Below are 17,577 nucleotides of genomic sequence, written 5' to 3'. Positions count from 1 at the left end.
AGACCATCCTGATATTGCTATTGCTGGAGACTTTGGGTATTGAAAAAATGGTCAAAATTAGCTTTGGTATTTTAAAAAGCGGCATTAGGTCACCTAGAAAAGATGGTTACCCAGGAAACCCAAGGGCTCTAGAAAATTAAGGTTTTCTTCTCAAAACCGGTTATTGCCTATGCCAAGATAACGTCCCTTGAGCCTGCATTTCTCTCTGTCATCCATTCTGTCTTCCCTTAGGTGAACCCTCTCTCGAGAGAAGACCCATTTCTGCTTCCTCCATTTCTTACTTCCCTTTTTCTTCCTTCATTTCTTACCAGTAGGCCCAATACCCTGCTAATCCGGCCTCCTACACTTCTCCGTGCTCATTCCACTTGACCTCTCTCCAGCACAGACACCGTACTTCTGGCCATCTTCTTTATTCTTGACATCTCCTGTCTTTTCTTCTGAGTTCTCCTTTTTGTTTGCAGAGGTGGGAGGTGTTGAGGTTGGCTTGCCCACCACACCACGGCACACTCCAAGTTCTCCTATGTCTGGGCTTCCATGACACGTGGCACAGCTCTTCTTACTTTCCTTGGTAGGCCCCAGTTAGGACTCAGGAAGAGTCAATAAATGTTAACTTACTTTCACTGCCAAGGCGGGACTTTCTCATCTATCATCCTTAGTCAATGCTGTCCCCAGTCTCTTAAGTAGGAAATCGTAGTCGTTTTCAGTGCTACCTTCTCAACCTGATATTCGCCAATGATAAATTCCACAAGGCACTGTAGGACTTCTAAACTTTGTATTATTTAAAGTGTATTTCATTATTGGTAGATGGCTAAATTAAAATAAAATCTCACCTTTATAGTTACTAAGATGCACGTTAAACCTGTTGTAAAAACTGCTATTCTGAATTTATTTTTGCCACCATTCACACATACATATACATACATACATAAAATTTATTTAGTATTTTCTATTTTTCTTTCCTTTCTTGATTTCTGTCAGGTTGTTTGCTTTCTTGAATACCTTTTTCCTCTCTCTACTAGTTGAGAAGTGATTATTTCTGTTGTTTTAGCAGCTATGCTTAAGTTTTTAATATATGTCAATCAATATTTGTGTCCTTCTCCAGAAAATAAAAAGATATTAGAATGCCTTCTTTCATTTGTAATGTTATTGCCTAGTATTTTAAATTTGCCTTGTTTTTAAACTCCTATTAAGTCATTATTATAATGTATATAAACCAACATAGTAACTTCTTTGCTTTTCGAAGTCCATTCCTTTCTTCTGGACTTGATTTCCTTCAGTTGAAGTACATTTTTAGTAATGCTCTTAACAGTGGTCTGTTAAAAGAGATAAACTCACCAAGTTTTGGGGCCACAAAAATCTTTATTTTTGCCTTTAATCTTGGATCATAGCTTTATCGGGTATAGAATTCTAGACTGACTTATTTTACCCTAGCAGTTTGGACATAATATTTCATCTTTTCTGACCTCTCTTGTTGAGAAGTCTGCCTCGTTTCATTTTTTTAAAATAAATTTATTTATTTTATTTATTTATTATTTTGGCTGCTTTGGGTCTGTTGCTGTGCACGGGCCTTCTCTAGTTGTGGCGAGTGGGGTCTACTCTTCGTTGCAGTGCACGGGCTTCTCATTGCAGTGGCTTCTCTTGCTACAGAGCTCTAGGCACGTGGGCTGCCGTAGTTGTGGCGTGCAGGCTTCCGTAGTTGTGGCTCACAGGCTCTAGAGTGCAGGCTCAGCAGTTGGCAGTGCCCAGGCTTGTTGCTCCGCGGCATCTTCCCGGACCAGGGCTCAAACCCGTGTCCCCTGCATTGGCAGGCGGATTCTTAACCACTGCACCACCAGGGAAGCCCTTGTTTCATTTTTTTATAAGTAAACGTCTTTTCTCATTGGTAGTTTATTAAATTGTTATTGTTGATATTTTGTTATTGATGGTATGAAGTTCCACTGAGACATAATAATGAGGATTTCTTTTTATTTATCATAGTTGGAAATTAGTTTTACTCCTTCAAACTGAGAAGATAGTTCTGATTCTGGAAAATTTTCAACCATGAACTTTTTGAATGCTGACTCCCCTCTATTTTTTATGTTTTCTCCATAATTTTATATTTTCTCCTGTTAGATCCTTCTCATTTTACCTTCCAGATTTCAACCTCTTTCCTGTTTTTTTAAAATCTCTTGGTAATATCTTTCAGTTCACTAATTCATACTTTAGCAGTTTACTATTCTCTCCATTCAGCGAGTTACTTTATTTCAATGACATATTTTTCACCATTGCAAATTTCTATTTGGTTCTTTTCCAAATCCGTCTCTTCTTACCTTATGGTTCTATTTGTACATGTTTAAAGTTTCCTTCATCCTGTTCTGTTAGGTTTTCTTTGGGGGGACAGAGGGAAGGCTCTGTTGTATCTAGTTATCCTTTCTCATGGTAGGCTTGAAGGTAAGATAGGAGCCTCTCTTCAGTAGGGCTGTTTACTGTGTGCCTTGGGTTATCTACAGAGATTTTTAAATGTGCCTTTACTGGGGGGACGTTCTGGGTTCTTTCAGCTCTAGAACATGTTTTAGGTGCGATTTGTGGCTTAGGATCCCCACACTCTACGTGTGGTGTGAGGTTTGGCCTCACACTTTCCTGTGTGGCGGGCCTACCCACCCCCCTCCTCACAGAACCTCAGTTTCATCAGGTTCTTGCCATCATCCACGTGCTGCAGGAAGGATGCCCCAACCTGAGCGGGAAGCTCAGGGAGACGCCTTGGACCATTGCTTCCAACACTGTGGCCAGGAGCCAGATTCCTCCACCTGACTTCTCTCTGCGAGGCTTCCCTGGCGAATGCGAATGCGACGTCCCACCTGTGAAGGAGCAGTCTGCACGGACAACTGAGCGGCACTGATCAGGTGCTGCCTGCAGTAACTGAACAGTGCAGCTGAACTCTAGGACTGGTTTCCTTCACGCTACAGGAGACGCAGTATCGAAATGAAGTCACAAATGGTGTTTAGGTAAAATGAGGCCACTTGTGGGGATCCTTCCTCATAAGCTGATCACCTCAACACAACCCCAGGCACCTAGTTCTTAGGAGAAGGTTTCTTTTGCCCCAGCTCCAATCTCAGCCAGGCTGATGGACACTTTAGAACTCATGAGCATCCTTAGTCAAGCACCATCTGCCCCAGGCAGGAAACCACCTATAAACCACCTATAAAGGTTGCTTTATATCGAGACTGGTACCTGAGGAAAAGAAGAGACATTTCCTCTGGAGGGAAAGGACTGCTTCTCCTCTCCCCCATTTCATTCTCCTGCAGTTTCTACCTGACAAGGGCTGTCTGGTTTGGTAACAAAAAAGACTGCTTCGTGTGGCAGTAAGACAGGAGGGTTCTACTGAGTGTGGTGCTGAGGCTGAACACAAAGGCACACGTGCCAGAGACTGAAGGGCGCAGGAGGCGGCAGGAGAGGATTTGAGTCAAAACATGAAATACAAATACAGGACATACAGGGGAGCAGCAGAGAAGAACATGGTGTAGCTGATGACAGCGAAAGGGTCGTGGATTCCGTTACACCCCGGCCGGGATGACGAGGGGCGAGGAACCCCGTGATTCTGGAAGCTGGATGTGGGGCGGCAGCAGGGCCCGGCCTGAGGGCCTCACGCGGAAGGCTTGGTCAGACCGCATCCGGGAAGTAGTACGGGAGTAGCTGGGGTACTCACCCCTCCTAACGAAGAGCCTCCCAGGGAGACCAGTTTTGTACTTTGAGAGCATTTTTCTTCTCTGGCTGAAGCTTTCCATATCGATCGGCCGAGCTCTGCTGAAAGGGGCGGCGGTCGGGAGGGGTCTGACTTGGCAGGCGCACAGGGCCTGGCGCAGAGGCTTCCTCGGGCTGAGCCAGAGGGAGCAGAGGAGGGACAGTAGGGGAGAGAAGAAAAGCAGAAAAGAAGAGGGGCTGAAGGACCACGGGAAGGCCAGAGGCTCTTTTCACAACCACTGACGCTAAAGTCAGGGTGGAAGGAGGCCAGAGGACAAATCCTCCATCGTCTCTGTCGTCCTTGCCACCTCTGGACACTTCTTAGCTCTTTCACCTCTTCAGTGGGGTGTACGAGGGGCCCCGGGTGTGGGCTGGGTTGCCACGGGTCCCAGCCTGGCTGCATGACCACATCGGGGGCGCCGGGGAAAAACTCCTTAGCCTCTCGAATCTGGAATAATGCTAGTGCATGCCTCAAAGGTCCTGCCAGGGTAAACAGAACCTTCCTAAAGCATTTCCCTCATTAGACATAAAAGGCCTCTCTCCCCGACCAAGAGTTTTGCCCGCAGTCATCCACCTTTTGTAGAGTCTCTTCCCACAAGACCACATCTGAATCAGCAGATTGGAGTGTCAAAAATAAGTCCGTTTCAGGCCTCAGGCTGTAAACTGGCCTTAAAGCCAACAGTTCTAGTTGGGCAGGAACTTCTATTTGCCATTTGGATGGTATAGACAGGGTCTTACAAGAGGGAGGGTAGGTGGCAGGAACTGGGGAATTAATGGGTTCCGAATATTTGCATATAAAAGGCAGCTTCCATCTGCCGAGGCCCCGCAGTAATAGAGTATGATGGGAACAGGAGAAGGAATCCTCTTTGCATTCTGAGCAGGCCTCTGAGATTTAAGAGGTAGAAAAGCTCTCCCAAGCTTGGGAACATTGGCAGGGATCTATGGTAACGGGGTAGGTGGGGTGAGGGCGGGTGACTTGGAGGGAGCTCTTTGTTGTGCTCAGAACCAGGCAACTTGTCCTGGGAGGAGGCCCGCCTCAGGCTCACTGCTGGGGGCTGAGCCACGTGTGTCCCTTGTCTGGCTCTGAAGCCACCGAAGGTGCTCACACCAGCTTCTGTCCCGCCTGGAGTGTGGGGACTTCACTCAGGCGGAGTACCCTGAGACACGGGACCAGCGACAGCCGCTGCCCACAGCACTGTCCCTGTGTCCCCTGGGGGGGGGGGTCAGCAGGTGCAAGGCCATGGACTAGGGAGAGCGCACCACCCCTGTGGGAGATGGCGAGAACACCCACCAGGCCTCGTCCACCTCTCTGCCCCAGCGCCAGCTTCCTGGTTTCTCAAGGTGGTGTGAGTTTTAGTTCAAATCCCAAACAGCAACATTTCGATAGGAGGGGGCATATCAGACTATTTTCTTCTGCATCGTCCCTGGGAAGCCCTTTAAAATGCCCCGATGGGGGCTCCCCCGGTGGCGCAGTGGTTAAGAATCCGCCTGCCAGTGCAGGGGACATGGGTTCGATCCCTGGTCCGGGAAGATCCCACATGCCGAGGAGCAGCTAAGCCCATGCGCCACAACTGCTAGGCCTGCGTTCTAGGGCCTGCGAACCACAACTACTGAGCCTGCGTGCCACAACTACTGAAGCCCGCGCGCCTAGAGCCGATGCTCCACAACGAGAAGCCGTGCACCGCAATGAAGAGTAGCCCCTCTCGCCACAACTAGAAAACGCCCGCGTGCAGCAATGAAGACCCAACACAGCCATAAATAAATAAATAAAATTAAATAAATAAAATGTCCTTGTGTTCCAACTAAGTGGCCACACAGCTCTGCTCCAATGGCCATATCAACAGCACTGAGAAGGAAAGGTGGGCCTGGCAGGGGGCAGTTCAGAGGCTGTCAAGGGCAGGATGGTGGGCTGACGTCCACATTCCCACGGATCTGAATATGCTCAACATTGCAAAAGAAACAAAAATGCAGATTTTATCTAGTCTTCAACATGAGATAAAACACTCACCAATTTGTTCTTAAAACCTGTAACTGATGTGAGGTTGGGGCCGGCGATGGGAGGAACCCTTCCTTTTTACATTTGAGGCATAGTTTCTCAAAACCACATGGCAGCGCTTCCCTGGTGGCGCAGTGGTTGAGAGTCCGCCTGCCGATGCAGGGTACACGGGTTCATGCCCCGGTCAGGGAAGATCCCACATGCCGCGGAGCGGCCAGGCCCGTGAGCCATGGCCGCTGAGCCTGCGCGTCCGGAGCCTGTGCTCTGCGACGGGAGAGGCCACAACAGTGAGAGGCCCGCGTACCGCAAAAAAAAAAAAAAAAAAAAAAAAACATGGCAGTGGGAGAAGTTAGTTCAGCCAACTCACAGAAACATCTCATAAAAAGAACCTTTGTCTTTTGCCAAAATGGTTCATATTATCAAGGTAATACAAACTAGCATTTAATACCTGCATTAATAGCCTGCTGTCAGTTTTGGTGGGTGTTTTACTGTTAACTTTCTACTGATTAATCTCTTCCTCATCAATGTGGCACACAGTGATCAGAGCCAAGGACAGCATGGATATGAAGAACATCTGAAGCGTGACCATCAAGAAGGCTTCTCTTATTAAGGAGATGCTGTCTGGAGTTTACAGTATGTTGGTACTTACAGATTTAATACCCCTTCATAAGCCCCCAGAGTGACATGGCAGGGGCACTGAGGGTCATTTGGTCCAAGTTACCAAGATGAGGTTTCCACAGACAGGTTTTGGGAAACGAAGGACTGGGCAAAAAAATCCTTGCTAAGTCTTGCCTGGGCATTTGGGATGTAAATCCATGACATGTTTTCACGTGTTCTTCAGCCCGAGGTCCACTCAGCTTGGCCCACACCTATCTCCGTTAGTAATATTAACAATTTACTCCTCTCTAACGTATGACTAAGCATCTTCTTTGCATATGTACCTACTTGCCTCCATTTTGAATATTCTTTCTGGGAGACCTGCCACTAAACCTCCAGCCTTACAGAGGAGATCATCAGTCCGAGATCTCTTGCCTCAGAAAACCCCTTCCACGCCTTTCTCTGAGCACCCTTTCCAAATTTTGCAGGATGTTTAGGCCTCCTAAGAGAATCTTACTGGAATTAGTAAAGAGAATGACAGGTTGTGTAGCCCAACCCCCGTGAATTCCAACCACGCCACCTGAAAATGTGAACTTGGTATATTTCCTATCAACGGTTCATTTCATGACCCCACAAAGGATGCACGGAGCTGCCAGCTCTGCTACACTTCAGGGCATAATCCAGTAAAAAGAAAAGAAAGAAAAAGGGCAACTGCACTCATGTTTTGGCCTGTCCACAAGGCCTCCTTTTAATTTTCTGGTTCCTTTCTCGAGACAGTTCAAAACAGCAAAAGGACTTAATAAGATACGCTGGGGTCAGGAAGGTCACATAGCTCATTTTTACCCCACCTCTGCCGGAGAGGATGGTGTGAGGGTCAGAACTTCGCAAACATCTCTCTCTCTTAATCACCTCTTCCCTCACAGTGCATCCTGGAGGGGGAGATGGTATTTTAAATTTTTTATTGGGAAGGATGTCATCAGAGGAAGACAGTGCCAGCCATTTGTCAAGAATGGCTGCCACGAAGAGGAGAAGAAAAAGAGAAAACCTACACACAACATGAACAAAGCCAAATGATCAAATGGCAAAACCTTCAAGTCCTTCCTGTCACAGGACTAATGCCCTGCCTCCTTCTGTCCTGAATTTCTAAACAAAACAAAACTCAAAGTAAAACAGGCCCATTCAAAACGTCAAATGTAGAAACATTTTGTTGTTCCTGTTGCTTTGTTGCCCTTCCTATCTCTCAGGAGGGGCCCACCTTGTAGAGTGCAACTTCCCTTTCTCATTTTCCATCAAACGATCAGCCAGCCTGGTCAGACCCCTCAGGTCTGGACCCAGAAACCCTCTATTCCCACCACTCACATGACTAAATAGGCAAACCTGTGGTCCTGGGCTACATCTGGGGAGAAATGTATCCTTCTGGCTGAGTAAGAACTCATAGAGCCACAGGAAGGGTATGATAGCGGGTCTTTCTTCATCACAGAAATTATGACCTAGGCTAAAAGTTATTAGGACGACTTCCACTCCTATTTCTACTTTGCATGACAAGGTCAGAACAGCTCCCGGTTGGGATGGCACCGTCAGGAAACCCACTGCCGTGGCTTCTGGGACTGAGCTCTCCGTGCGCCTCCCGAGGAAACACACCAAGCCTGGGTGTGAGTGTGGTACCCTCCTTCCAAATCACAAAGATACATGCAAACATGACACACACGTGAAAGACAACATCATTTTACATAATGCCTAAGGCCTGAGTTTGAAATAAATTAAGTTTATCTGATTTCCCAATATGGCTTAAATTACTAAGGAGCACAGAGGGGTAGAGAAACAATCCATACCTCATATTTTCACCATCAGATTGTCCAGAATGTTTTCTGACTGTGGATCAGAATGAATGAATTACACAAATTCCATATCATCATCACAGACTCTCTTCCCTCCAACTCATCTTCACATTCATTCATTTTGTCAGTGCTTGAGGTCTGACACGACCTGCCCCATTCACCTCTCACGCCTCATCTGTGGACACTACCCCACACTAAGCCCGGGCAGCCATACTGACTGTTGGGTTCCTTGAAAGCACCATGTTCTCTCTCCCCGACGTTGCCCCACCTTGCATTGACTGACACACACTCATATACCCCTCACGTTTAAGTATAGACATCCCTTCTAGTGGGACGCTTTCTTGCCTATCCCTTGTGCTATCTTTTTAATCGTTCATAGTCTAACTTCCTTATGCTTTTGTAACCTCTAGACCTTAAACTCCAAGAAGACAGGGACCCGGTCTGTTTTCTTCACAAATTCTTCCCCAGTGGCCATGGCTCATAAAATAGGTCCTTAATATTTCCCAGATGAATGAATCTGAATGGGAATTATTTGGCAAAGAAGATACCTTCCCCCATAAGGTCTCACTGTTTTAAGATGCCAAAAACCAACCAGAATTTTTCTGATCTCCAGCCAGATATTTCATCTCTTAGCAATGAAACTGTGCCGATTTTATAACTTTTCCTTTCACTCATTCATCTATCTGACACAGGATTCTTTCTTAGGCTTTGGTTTGCCATTTTCCCTGAAAGGCAAATTCAAAACCTTTTTTCTTTCCTGCCCTTTTGTTCCATGGAGATCCCTGTAAGCCCTGTAGGTAACAGATCTCATGAACCTAGGAACCTATTCTGACCTGGCATACCCCTGCCCAGTGACAGCACTGCCCACAGGTTACCACTCCCTGGAGGGCAGATTTGTTGCCATGGAGAGACGGGGGCTGGTAAGGAAAACCAAGCCAGCTTGGAGAGATTTTAAAAAACGTTGGGTGCCTTTTCACTCATACCTGTCAGATGGCTTCGCAAAGCTTTATGAAAATAATTACAGTAGAGAAAATCAACAGGAGAATGTTGCTAACAAGTAGGATATAAAACGCAGATTACAACTAAAAGCTCAACAGGAAAAAAAATGTATTCGAATTCAAATCAAAGAATCTTATTTGCAGTCCCATCGATTCCTTTGTGCCTGAGAAAAATTATACAGACAATTCTAGAAAGAGAAAGAATGTCTAGCTTTAATTTCTTCCTGAAGGAATTTTTTGTTGTTGTTGTGAAATATATGAAACATATAAGTATAGCAACAAACATAGAATAACAACAACAAATACCCAGTGCTTACTATATACCAGGCACTTTACTTTATATATAAGGATGAGGTCAGGACTACTGGAACCCCCATTTGACAGATGAGGAATCTGAGGCATGGAGAGGTTAAGAAACCTCCCCAAGGTCACAAAGTCTAGAAGGGGCAGAACCAGGACTTAACCTCAGGCAGTCTGGCTAGATCCACACTGTTAACCACTAGACTACACTGCCTCTCATAGCTAACATACAAACAAATGTATGAAAAAGATATAGTTATAAATAACATGAACAATCATATATCTACCATGTAGCTAAAGGAACAGAACATTACCAGTAAATATCTTAGAAGCTCACTATGGGCCTCTCCACAAGCACACATTCCCCTCTGCCACCTCTCTTCCCAAGGTAACCATTATCCAAATTTTGGGTTAATTCTCTTGCTTTTTGTTATAATTTTAATATCTGTATCCCTAAGTGATATATTGTTAGCTTCCTACTTTATGTAACTCGAATCATAATATGTGTATTGTTCTATGACTGGCTTATTAAACTCAACATTATGTCTTTGAGATTCTTCCCCGTTAAAGATCACAGCTTTGGTTCATTCTCATTTGAGGACTGTGAATTATTTCATTCTTTGTTTATCCATCGTATGGTTGGACACGCAGGTTGCTTCCAATTCTTATCATAAAAACAATTGTGTGGCTATCTTTTTGTATAAATTGAATTACACCAGCACCAGAATAAAAAGAACACCTGGGTTGTTTGTTAAAACACAGATCCCTGGGTCCTACCACTGGAGTTTTATTTGGTAGATCTGGGGTAGAGCCTGAAGATTTGTATTTCTAGCAAGTTCTCAGACGATGCTGATGCCCTGTGACCCAAAGACCACACTTTCAGAACCACTGCTCCAGGCTACAGACCTAAGAGTGGAGCTTCTGGGTTATACGATATGCATATGCCAAGCCGTCTTCAGAGTCTTTCTACAAATTCACAAATCCATCTGCAGTTGTTCTACATGTTTTTAATTATTTCTACTCCTCTGACTGTTGAAGCTTTTTTCATATATTTATTGGCCATTAGTTTTCTTCTGTGTGATGACTGTTGGGTACTTGCTCATTTTTCTATTGGGTTATTTGTGTTGTCTTTATTGATCTGTGACAGTTCATTCTATTTTATGGGTATGAATCCCTCTTTGGTTATACAAATTGCAAAGATCTTCTCCCAGCTATCACGTTGCCATTTTATTCTCTTTATGTTGTCTTTTGCAGAACCAAAGATGGTAATCCTAACATAGTCAAGGTTATCAATCTTTTCTTGTTTGTGCTTTCTGTATCTTGTTTAAGAAATTCTTCTCTACTGTAAGATCATAAAAATAGTCTATGCTATTTCCTAAAAGCTGTATTTACTTTTCCTTTCACAGTTAAGTCTTAACTTGCCTGGACTTGATTTTAGTGTATGGTGTGAGGGAAGGATCCATTTTAAATTTTTCTGCACCATCTTAATTGTTCTGATTTTGTACTAATATCTAGAAGGGTAAGACCCATACAGAAGTGTCACAAACATTCTTGGCATTTTGTTCTTCCATATATATCTCAGAATCAGCTTACAAAGTTCCATGAATACCTCACTGGAATTTTGGTTATCATTCTACTCACTCTAAAGATCAATTTAGGAAAAATTAATATTTTAACAATGTTCCTATTAAAGAATATGTATAGGTTCATTACTGCCGCATCTCTTATGACTGTTTTTTATTGCTAATATTATTTATTTGCTGGACCCCCTTGTTTTTGATTACTCTTAAGGGAAATTTATCTACTTTAGTTAGTTTTCTTTTTAATTTGCTTTTTTTTTAGAAATTATTTTTTGTGGTAAAGTACACATAACATAAAAATTAACATTTTAAAGTGTACAGTTCTGTGCCATTAAGTACATTCACACTGTTGTATAACTACTACCACCGTTTATCTCCAGAACTTTCTCCTCTTCCCAAACTGAAATGCTATAACCATTAAACACCAACTCCCTATCCCCCTGGCCCGGCACCTGGCAAGCAACCACCATTCTACTTTCTGTCCCTATGAATTTGACGACTCTAGGGACGTCATGTAAGTGGAATCATACAACGTTTGTCCTCCTCTGACTAGATTATTTCACTGAGCATAATGTCTTCAAGGTCCATCCATGTGTGAGAATTTCATTCCTTTTTAAGACTGATTAATATTCCATTGTATTATATACCGCATTTTGTTTATCCCATTTAATTTGTTGATGGACACTTGGGTTGCTTCCACCTTTTTGCTATTGTGAATAATGCTGCTATGAACATGGTTGTACACGTACCTGTTTGAGTCCCTGCTTTCACTCATTTTGGGGTACATAGCCAGAAGTAGAATTGATGGATATATTTATATGTTTAATCACCATACTGTTCGCCACAGAAGCTGCACCGTTTTACATTCTCACCAGTAATGCACAAGACGTTCCAATTTCTCCACATTCTCACCAACACTTGTTTTTTTCTCTTCGTGTGTTTGTTTTTAAATAGCCAGCATAATGGGTGTGAGGTAGTATGTCAGTGTGGTTTGATTTGCATTTCCCTAATGTGTTAGTTGTTTTAAAGAAACTGATTTTGGCTTTACCGTTTATTTTTATTGTATATTTGTTCTCTTTTTTGTTATCTTTAATTTTTCCTTCCATTACTTTTCCTGGGTTTATTCTGTTGTTTTTAATTGTTAATCTAGATGCCGTTGTTGAAATAAGGACCGCAGACCTAAATTTTTAAATTAGGACAGTGGTTTACTAACAGCCTATATGCAGGAAAAGAGCACACAGTCCACAAGTAGACAGCTCCACTCCTGTGGCCCCTCAGAACCGTGAAGTTATAAGAATTCTTGTGTACATGTTTATAGGAATAATATGTGCAGAATTAGCCCAGTAGCACAAAGCAGGCTTCTAGATCATACTCTGAGAAATACCCTTCTCTTTGGTTAAGGGGCTATTTTTCTTTTTCTGTGGTCAGAAGCCTGGAGCTTGTGGACAGGGTCCCTGTGATCTGGGGAACTGGGAGGTTGGGAGGGTTGGAAAAAGTTCCTTTATGATATGGAAGGAATATAGTCACTTCTGGCAGGTCAGGGATGAGTAGAGCTTTTCACCTATGCATAGCTCATTAAATTGGGGGGGGGGAAGGCTCAAAATTCAGCCTTTAAAGTCTTGATATGTAGTATTATTTAGGTCCTGGTAATTTCTAATTTTTATTACAATTTTTTGATTTATAAGTTGTTTGGAAGTTTGGTTTTTAATTCTATGTGGGCTTGACTAGTTTGAAAATTACACTTTCTATTCCTTCTTTCGCTTTCTTAGCTATTTAAACACATTTCAAGTCTAAAGTTAAACACTTCTAACCTCTTTTCAAGTAGAACCATAGCATACTTTAGCTGATTACTATCCCCACTGGCCAATTTATTATGCTGTTTTTATTCAGTATTTTATCATTTTTAACCACATATTAGACATTCTTATTGCAGTTTTTATATAGTTAGTATATGTTTAAGTATACCTATTTACTAATAGCTTAATAATCCATCTTACTTCTCAGTCTTCCGTCTGGGATCATTTCCTTTTCTTATCTGAGGACATCCTATAGAATCTTCTTCAGAGGAGGCTGGATGGCAGTAAAATTTCTCAGTTTTGTTCTGCCTCAAAATGCTTTTACTTCATCCTCTTTATTGATATCTTTACTGTATATAAAAATTCTAAAAATTGAGAGCTGCTTTTCTTAGCCAACTGAAGATATAACTCCACTGTCTTGGCTTCCACTGTTATTTTTGAAACGTCAGCTATCACTGTAAATGCTATTCTTATGTATCTGTTTTGTCTTTCAGGCTGCTTTTAGTATCTTTTTTGTTTAAATTCTTCCGTTTCATTATAAAATATCTACTTAAAATTATCTCTTTCTTTCTTCTGCTTGAGATCTGTTGGGCTTTCTGGATCTTAGGTTTAATATCATTCAACAGTTCTGGATTGGAACTTGGTTTTTTTTTTTCCCACTTTCTATAGTATTTCCTTTTGCAATTCTTTTTAGCCTCTTAGTTATCTTCCTAGTCTCAATCTCACTTCATCCTTTCCCTCTTTGTCTCTTTGAGCCATATTCTGGATTGTTCAGATCAGTTTTTCAGTTCATCAGTGTACTGTTCAACTGTCTCCAATCTGTTTAATCCACTGAATTTGTAGTTCCTATTTTTATATTTTTCATCTCCAGAAGTCCCATTTCTTTATTTTAAAACTCTGTGCAGTCATTTATAGTCTGTCCTTATGCATGATTTCAATGCTTTTAAAAATATTTCTGAAACATGTTAAAATATTTATTTATATTTTTTGGCTGATAAATCCAATCATATTTACAGGTCCAACTCTGCTCTCTGTTGTTTCTGCTGGTTTTCACTCACGGTGACTTATTTCCTTGTGTTCTAAGCGAAAGGTGCCCTTCTCCAGAGGGGATTTCTGTTTACTTCTGAGTCACCTAGGGTTGTTTAGGATGTTTACACGGCCATCATGCTATAAGGAATCCCTACTTCAATCTTTCTCTCCTTTCCCAATGTTTCTTGAAAGAAACAGTTCCTCAATGGATGGAAATGAATGCTGGGAGCATTTGCTATCATTCTTACGAGGAGGATCACAACTTGGGTTATTCCCACTTTGCAGGATATGAAGTAAGAATCTGAGAAAGATATACTGCTGAAATATCTCACAAAACAAATTCTTTACCACCTGTATCTAGGTTTAACTTAAGGAGGATTTTTATTTGGCTGTGAAAGTACCTCTAATAAGAAGGGTAGTCCTTTTTGCAGTTTGGTTACTAAACCATCTATATCAGAATGAATGATGAAAAGTGCAAGATTATTATTTATTTCAGTCACATGAAAGACCGCTTGAGGAACAACCCTCCAATCATAGAAATGCACAAACCTGTGAGGGTCATCTGGATCACAGTTAGGGAGAAACTGAGTGATTGCTTCCGCCACTTCTTCATTTGATAAAACATCCCAGAGTCCATCAGTGGCCAAGATCAGCACATCGTCTGCTCCATGCTCGTATCTGGAGAGATCGTAGACTCTTACCTGAAATGAACAGCAATACCCCTGCTTAAGAAGTTGGGAGCATATTATCCCCCCTAGCAGACCGGCTTCTGATTTCCCTTCCCTTTTCCCGCCCAGCCCAGTGGTTTTTAGGTGTGCGCTATAAGGCAGTTGGGTATACAGCAAGCTTTGTGGCCCAGCGGTAGCCTCCTTTGAAGACTTGCTGTGTAGACATATCGGGCCCCAAACACAACTGTGAATGAGCCCAATAAATTAATAGTTGACAAGAAAGAAATTAACTGAAAATGTAATGCCTGAAATGTGGCTGCAACAATGACTCGCAATAGATACAGCGGTAGCTAGAAGAGCAGCCGGAAGCTTGCTGCCTTCCTTCCTTTGCACGTCCATCCGACAGACATTTATGAAGGGCCTGCTCTGTGCCAGGTGATCTAAGTATAAAGATAAACAGCAGACTTCCCTGCTTCTGAGCTCTCAGTCTGCAGGGGAAACAAGGCCAGTCTAGGATCCAGGGCAGCTACTCTGCGTGTATTGGTTTAGGACTAAGGAGACACACTTTATTTCATGTACTCACTTGATACCTTTTGGCTTACCTGCTCTGAGGCCCATGGGGCTGGACTTATCGCATGCAACGATGGGGCTCTGATACTACATGCAGGCTTGAGGAGCCTCAGTCTAGCCTAAATCACAAAGGACACACGCCAAGTCTGAATCTCCTAAGTGTGTCTCAACAGACTTCAAGTCTGTCCTCACCTCTAGTACCTGGAATGACTTGGCTATTTGAACATCCCCCTCAACTCTTGGAAAAGAACATAGTGACCTTAGCAAAAATAATAATAATAAAAATCAAGGCTTACTTGCACTAGGCCACAACTCCGTGTTCCCCCTACTCGGGCAGGATGGGAGGGAGAGGAGTTTGGGATTTCATTGCTATTCCCTGCTAATTTGACGGGACCAGCCCCTGCCTACACCACTTCATGAGCTGAGGACAAAGGCGGGTCAATTTCATCAATCTTCCAACTCTTTCAACCCCACCTCATTATCCTGTTTTCTAAAAACAAGTCTGAGTGAAAGGTGTAGGCCAGGGGAAGGGAGGGGAGGGAAGGCGGATGGAGTACAGGCAGCTGTTGCTGTGTCCCATCACACACAATCACTGTCAGGTCATCTCAGACCTCGAGAGAATACAATTCTAAGAGGCCTGCAGAACGTTCACATCCACATCTTCAAAAGCCAAGCCTCCTATGTTTTAGGAAGGTCTGCCCAGGCCAGTGACGCCCTGCCTGCCACAGGGCTGGTCCTATGGACGAACAGCCTACACCCAGCAGCAGAAAACAACAAAATGCCCCACACTTGCCCACAGAGTTTTTGGGAAATGAGCTCAAATGAAAAACAGCCTTTGTGGCTGGTGAACAAGACGGCAACAATTAGCTAATGGCGCAGCACACGGACCGCACTCAGGAGAGGAGCACTCGGGGGAAGACTGGACTGGCTTTTTTTTTTTTTTTTTTTTTCTACGGTACGCGGACTTCTCACTGTTGTGGCCTCTCCCGTTGCGGAGCACAGGCTTCGGACGCGCAGGCTCAGCGGCCATGGCTCACGGGCCCAGCCGCTCTGCAGTATGTGGGATCTTCCCGGACCGGGACACGAACCTGTGTCCCCTGCATCGGCAGGCGGACTCTCAACCACTGCGCCACCAGGGAAGCCCTGGACTGGCTTTTAACATCTTCCTCTCAAAAGACAGGGGAAGTGTACATTCTAGAGAAGGCACTGTGCCCTACGAGACCAAATGAGAGAAAACAGGAGGGGGGAATCTTAAGTTGGAAACAGACTGGAAAGTCCCAAACGCCAGAATTTTGTCTTCAGGCTGCTGAACTCCTGTGGTTCAATTTGGACTCTAGCGGCAACCGGATCCCCTCTGCTTTACCTTCTGTGGTTCCTGGGTGTCTTAGAGCAGTGCTTCTGAAATGCTGATGTGCACAGGAATCAGCCCGGGACCCTACTAAAATGGAGATTCCAATTCACTTCTGGGGTGGGGCCTGAGAGCCTGCTGCATTTCTTTTTTTTCTTTTTTTTTTTTTTTTTGCGGTACGCGGGCCTCTCACTGTTGTGGCCTCTCCCATCGCGGAGCACAGGCTCCGGACGCACAGCCTCAGCGGCCATGGCTCACGGGCCCAGCCGCTCCGCGGCATGTGGGATCTTCCCGGACCGGGGCGCGAACCCGTGTCCCCTGCATCGGCAGGCGGATTCTCAACCACTGCGCCACCAGGGAAGCCCTGAGAGCCTGCATTTCTAACTTGCTCCCATGTGATGCTGCTGGTCCCTGGACCACACTTTGACTACTGAGGCCGCGGAGGAGTCCTACTGGTCTGTAACAAAGAATCCAAGGGCTCAGTGGCCTCTGTGATGCCTGTGTAGACTACCCCGTAGGGGAGGCTATAGCGAGGACAGCAAATGTCACCCCTGAGCTCCTAATTTCAAGTCCTGTGTCACTGTGTTGTTACTTCCAGTGTGCAATAACTTTGCTTACGGAAGACTGCTCGCTTCTTATTGGGGTAGATCTACAATAAATTTCTGTGATACTCTGAGCTCCAAAGGATAGAAAATGTTTCTTACAAAGGGAGGTAGGGAGATGTGGATGTCAGGCGCTTGTAGCACCTTCTGCCTCTAGCAAACTAGGAGATGCCACCTGCCCTGCAGCTCCTTTTAAAAGAGAGGTTTCTAAGGTCAAAGATAACAGCCGTTTCATGTCAGGACCTGCCCTGTGTGTAGGGTGCCGAAATCTCTTCAAGTGCTTTCTGTGGCCCCCCAAAGCGTGGAGATTTGAGTTGCTTTAAGCTGAAGCTGTCTTATTCAAATGGAAATCTGGCCAACAAAAGGGGTGTGGGTTGATAAATAGCAACATGTTATAAAATGTTCCTCTTCACTTCCATCAATAAATTGAATCCTTCCCTAATTCCACTATTCACATTTCCACACATAACTCTAATGCAGTTTCCTTAGCCAACATGAAAATCCCTTTCAGTACCATTCTCCAAGCAATTTTTAT

General features: G+C 44.0%; 1 protein-coding gene and 1 long non-coding RNA gene across 5 annotated transcripts in view; one reads left to right on the top strand and one right to left on the bottom strand.

Moving 5' to 3' along the window:
* PPM1H (protein phosphatase, Mg2+/Mn2+ dependent 1H) overlaps positions 1 to 17,577 on the bottom strand; it is a 264,363-nt gene that overhangs the window by 8,165 nt on the left and 238,621 nt on the right. For 2 of the 4 annotated variants that reach the window (XM_060305782.2, XM_060305784.2), the window contains 2 exons: positions 14,404 to 14,555; positions 3,686 to 3,855 (listed from right to left, as the gene is read on the bottom strand). In XM_060305782.2, the coding sequence (XP_060161765.1) occupies positions 3,686 to 3,855; positions 14,404 to 14,555 (322 nt within the window). The remainder of the gene's footprint in view (positions 1 to 3,685; positions 3,856 to 14,403; positions 14,556 to 17,577) is intronic. The other 2 variants (XM_060305783.1, XM_060305785.2) reach the window with 1 other exon arrangement.
* Positions 1 to 17,577, top strand: part of LOC115858518 (uncharacterized) — a 68,919-nt gene that overhangs the window by 41,788 nt on the left and 9,554 nt on the right. The gene's annotated exons all lie outside the window — the stretch shown is intronic.

Source organism: Globicephala melas, chromosome 10, assembly GCF_963455315.2.
Source record: "Globicephala melas chromosome 10, mGloMel1.2, whole genome shotgun sequence".
In the NCBI taxonomy this organism is placed as follows: Eukaryota; Metazoa; Chordata; class Mammalia; order Artiodactyla; family Delphinidae; genus Globicephala; species Globicephala melas.
This window is presented reverse-complemented; position numbering and strand designations above follow the sequence as displayed.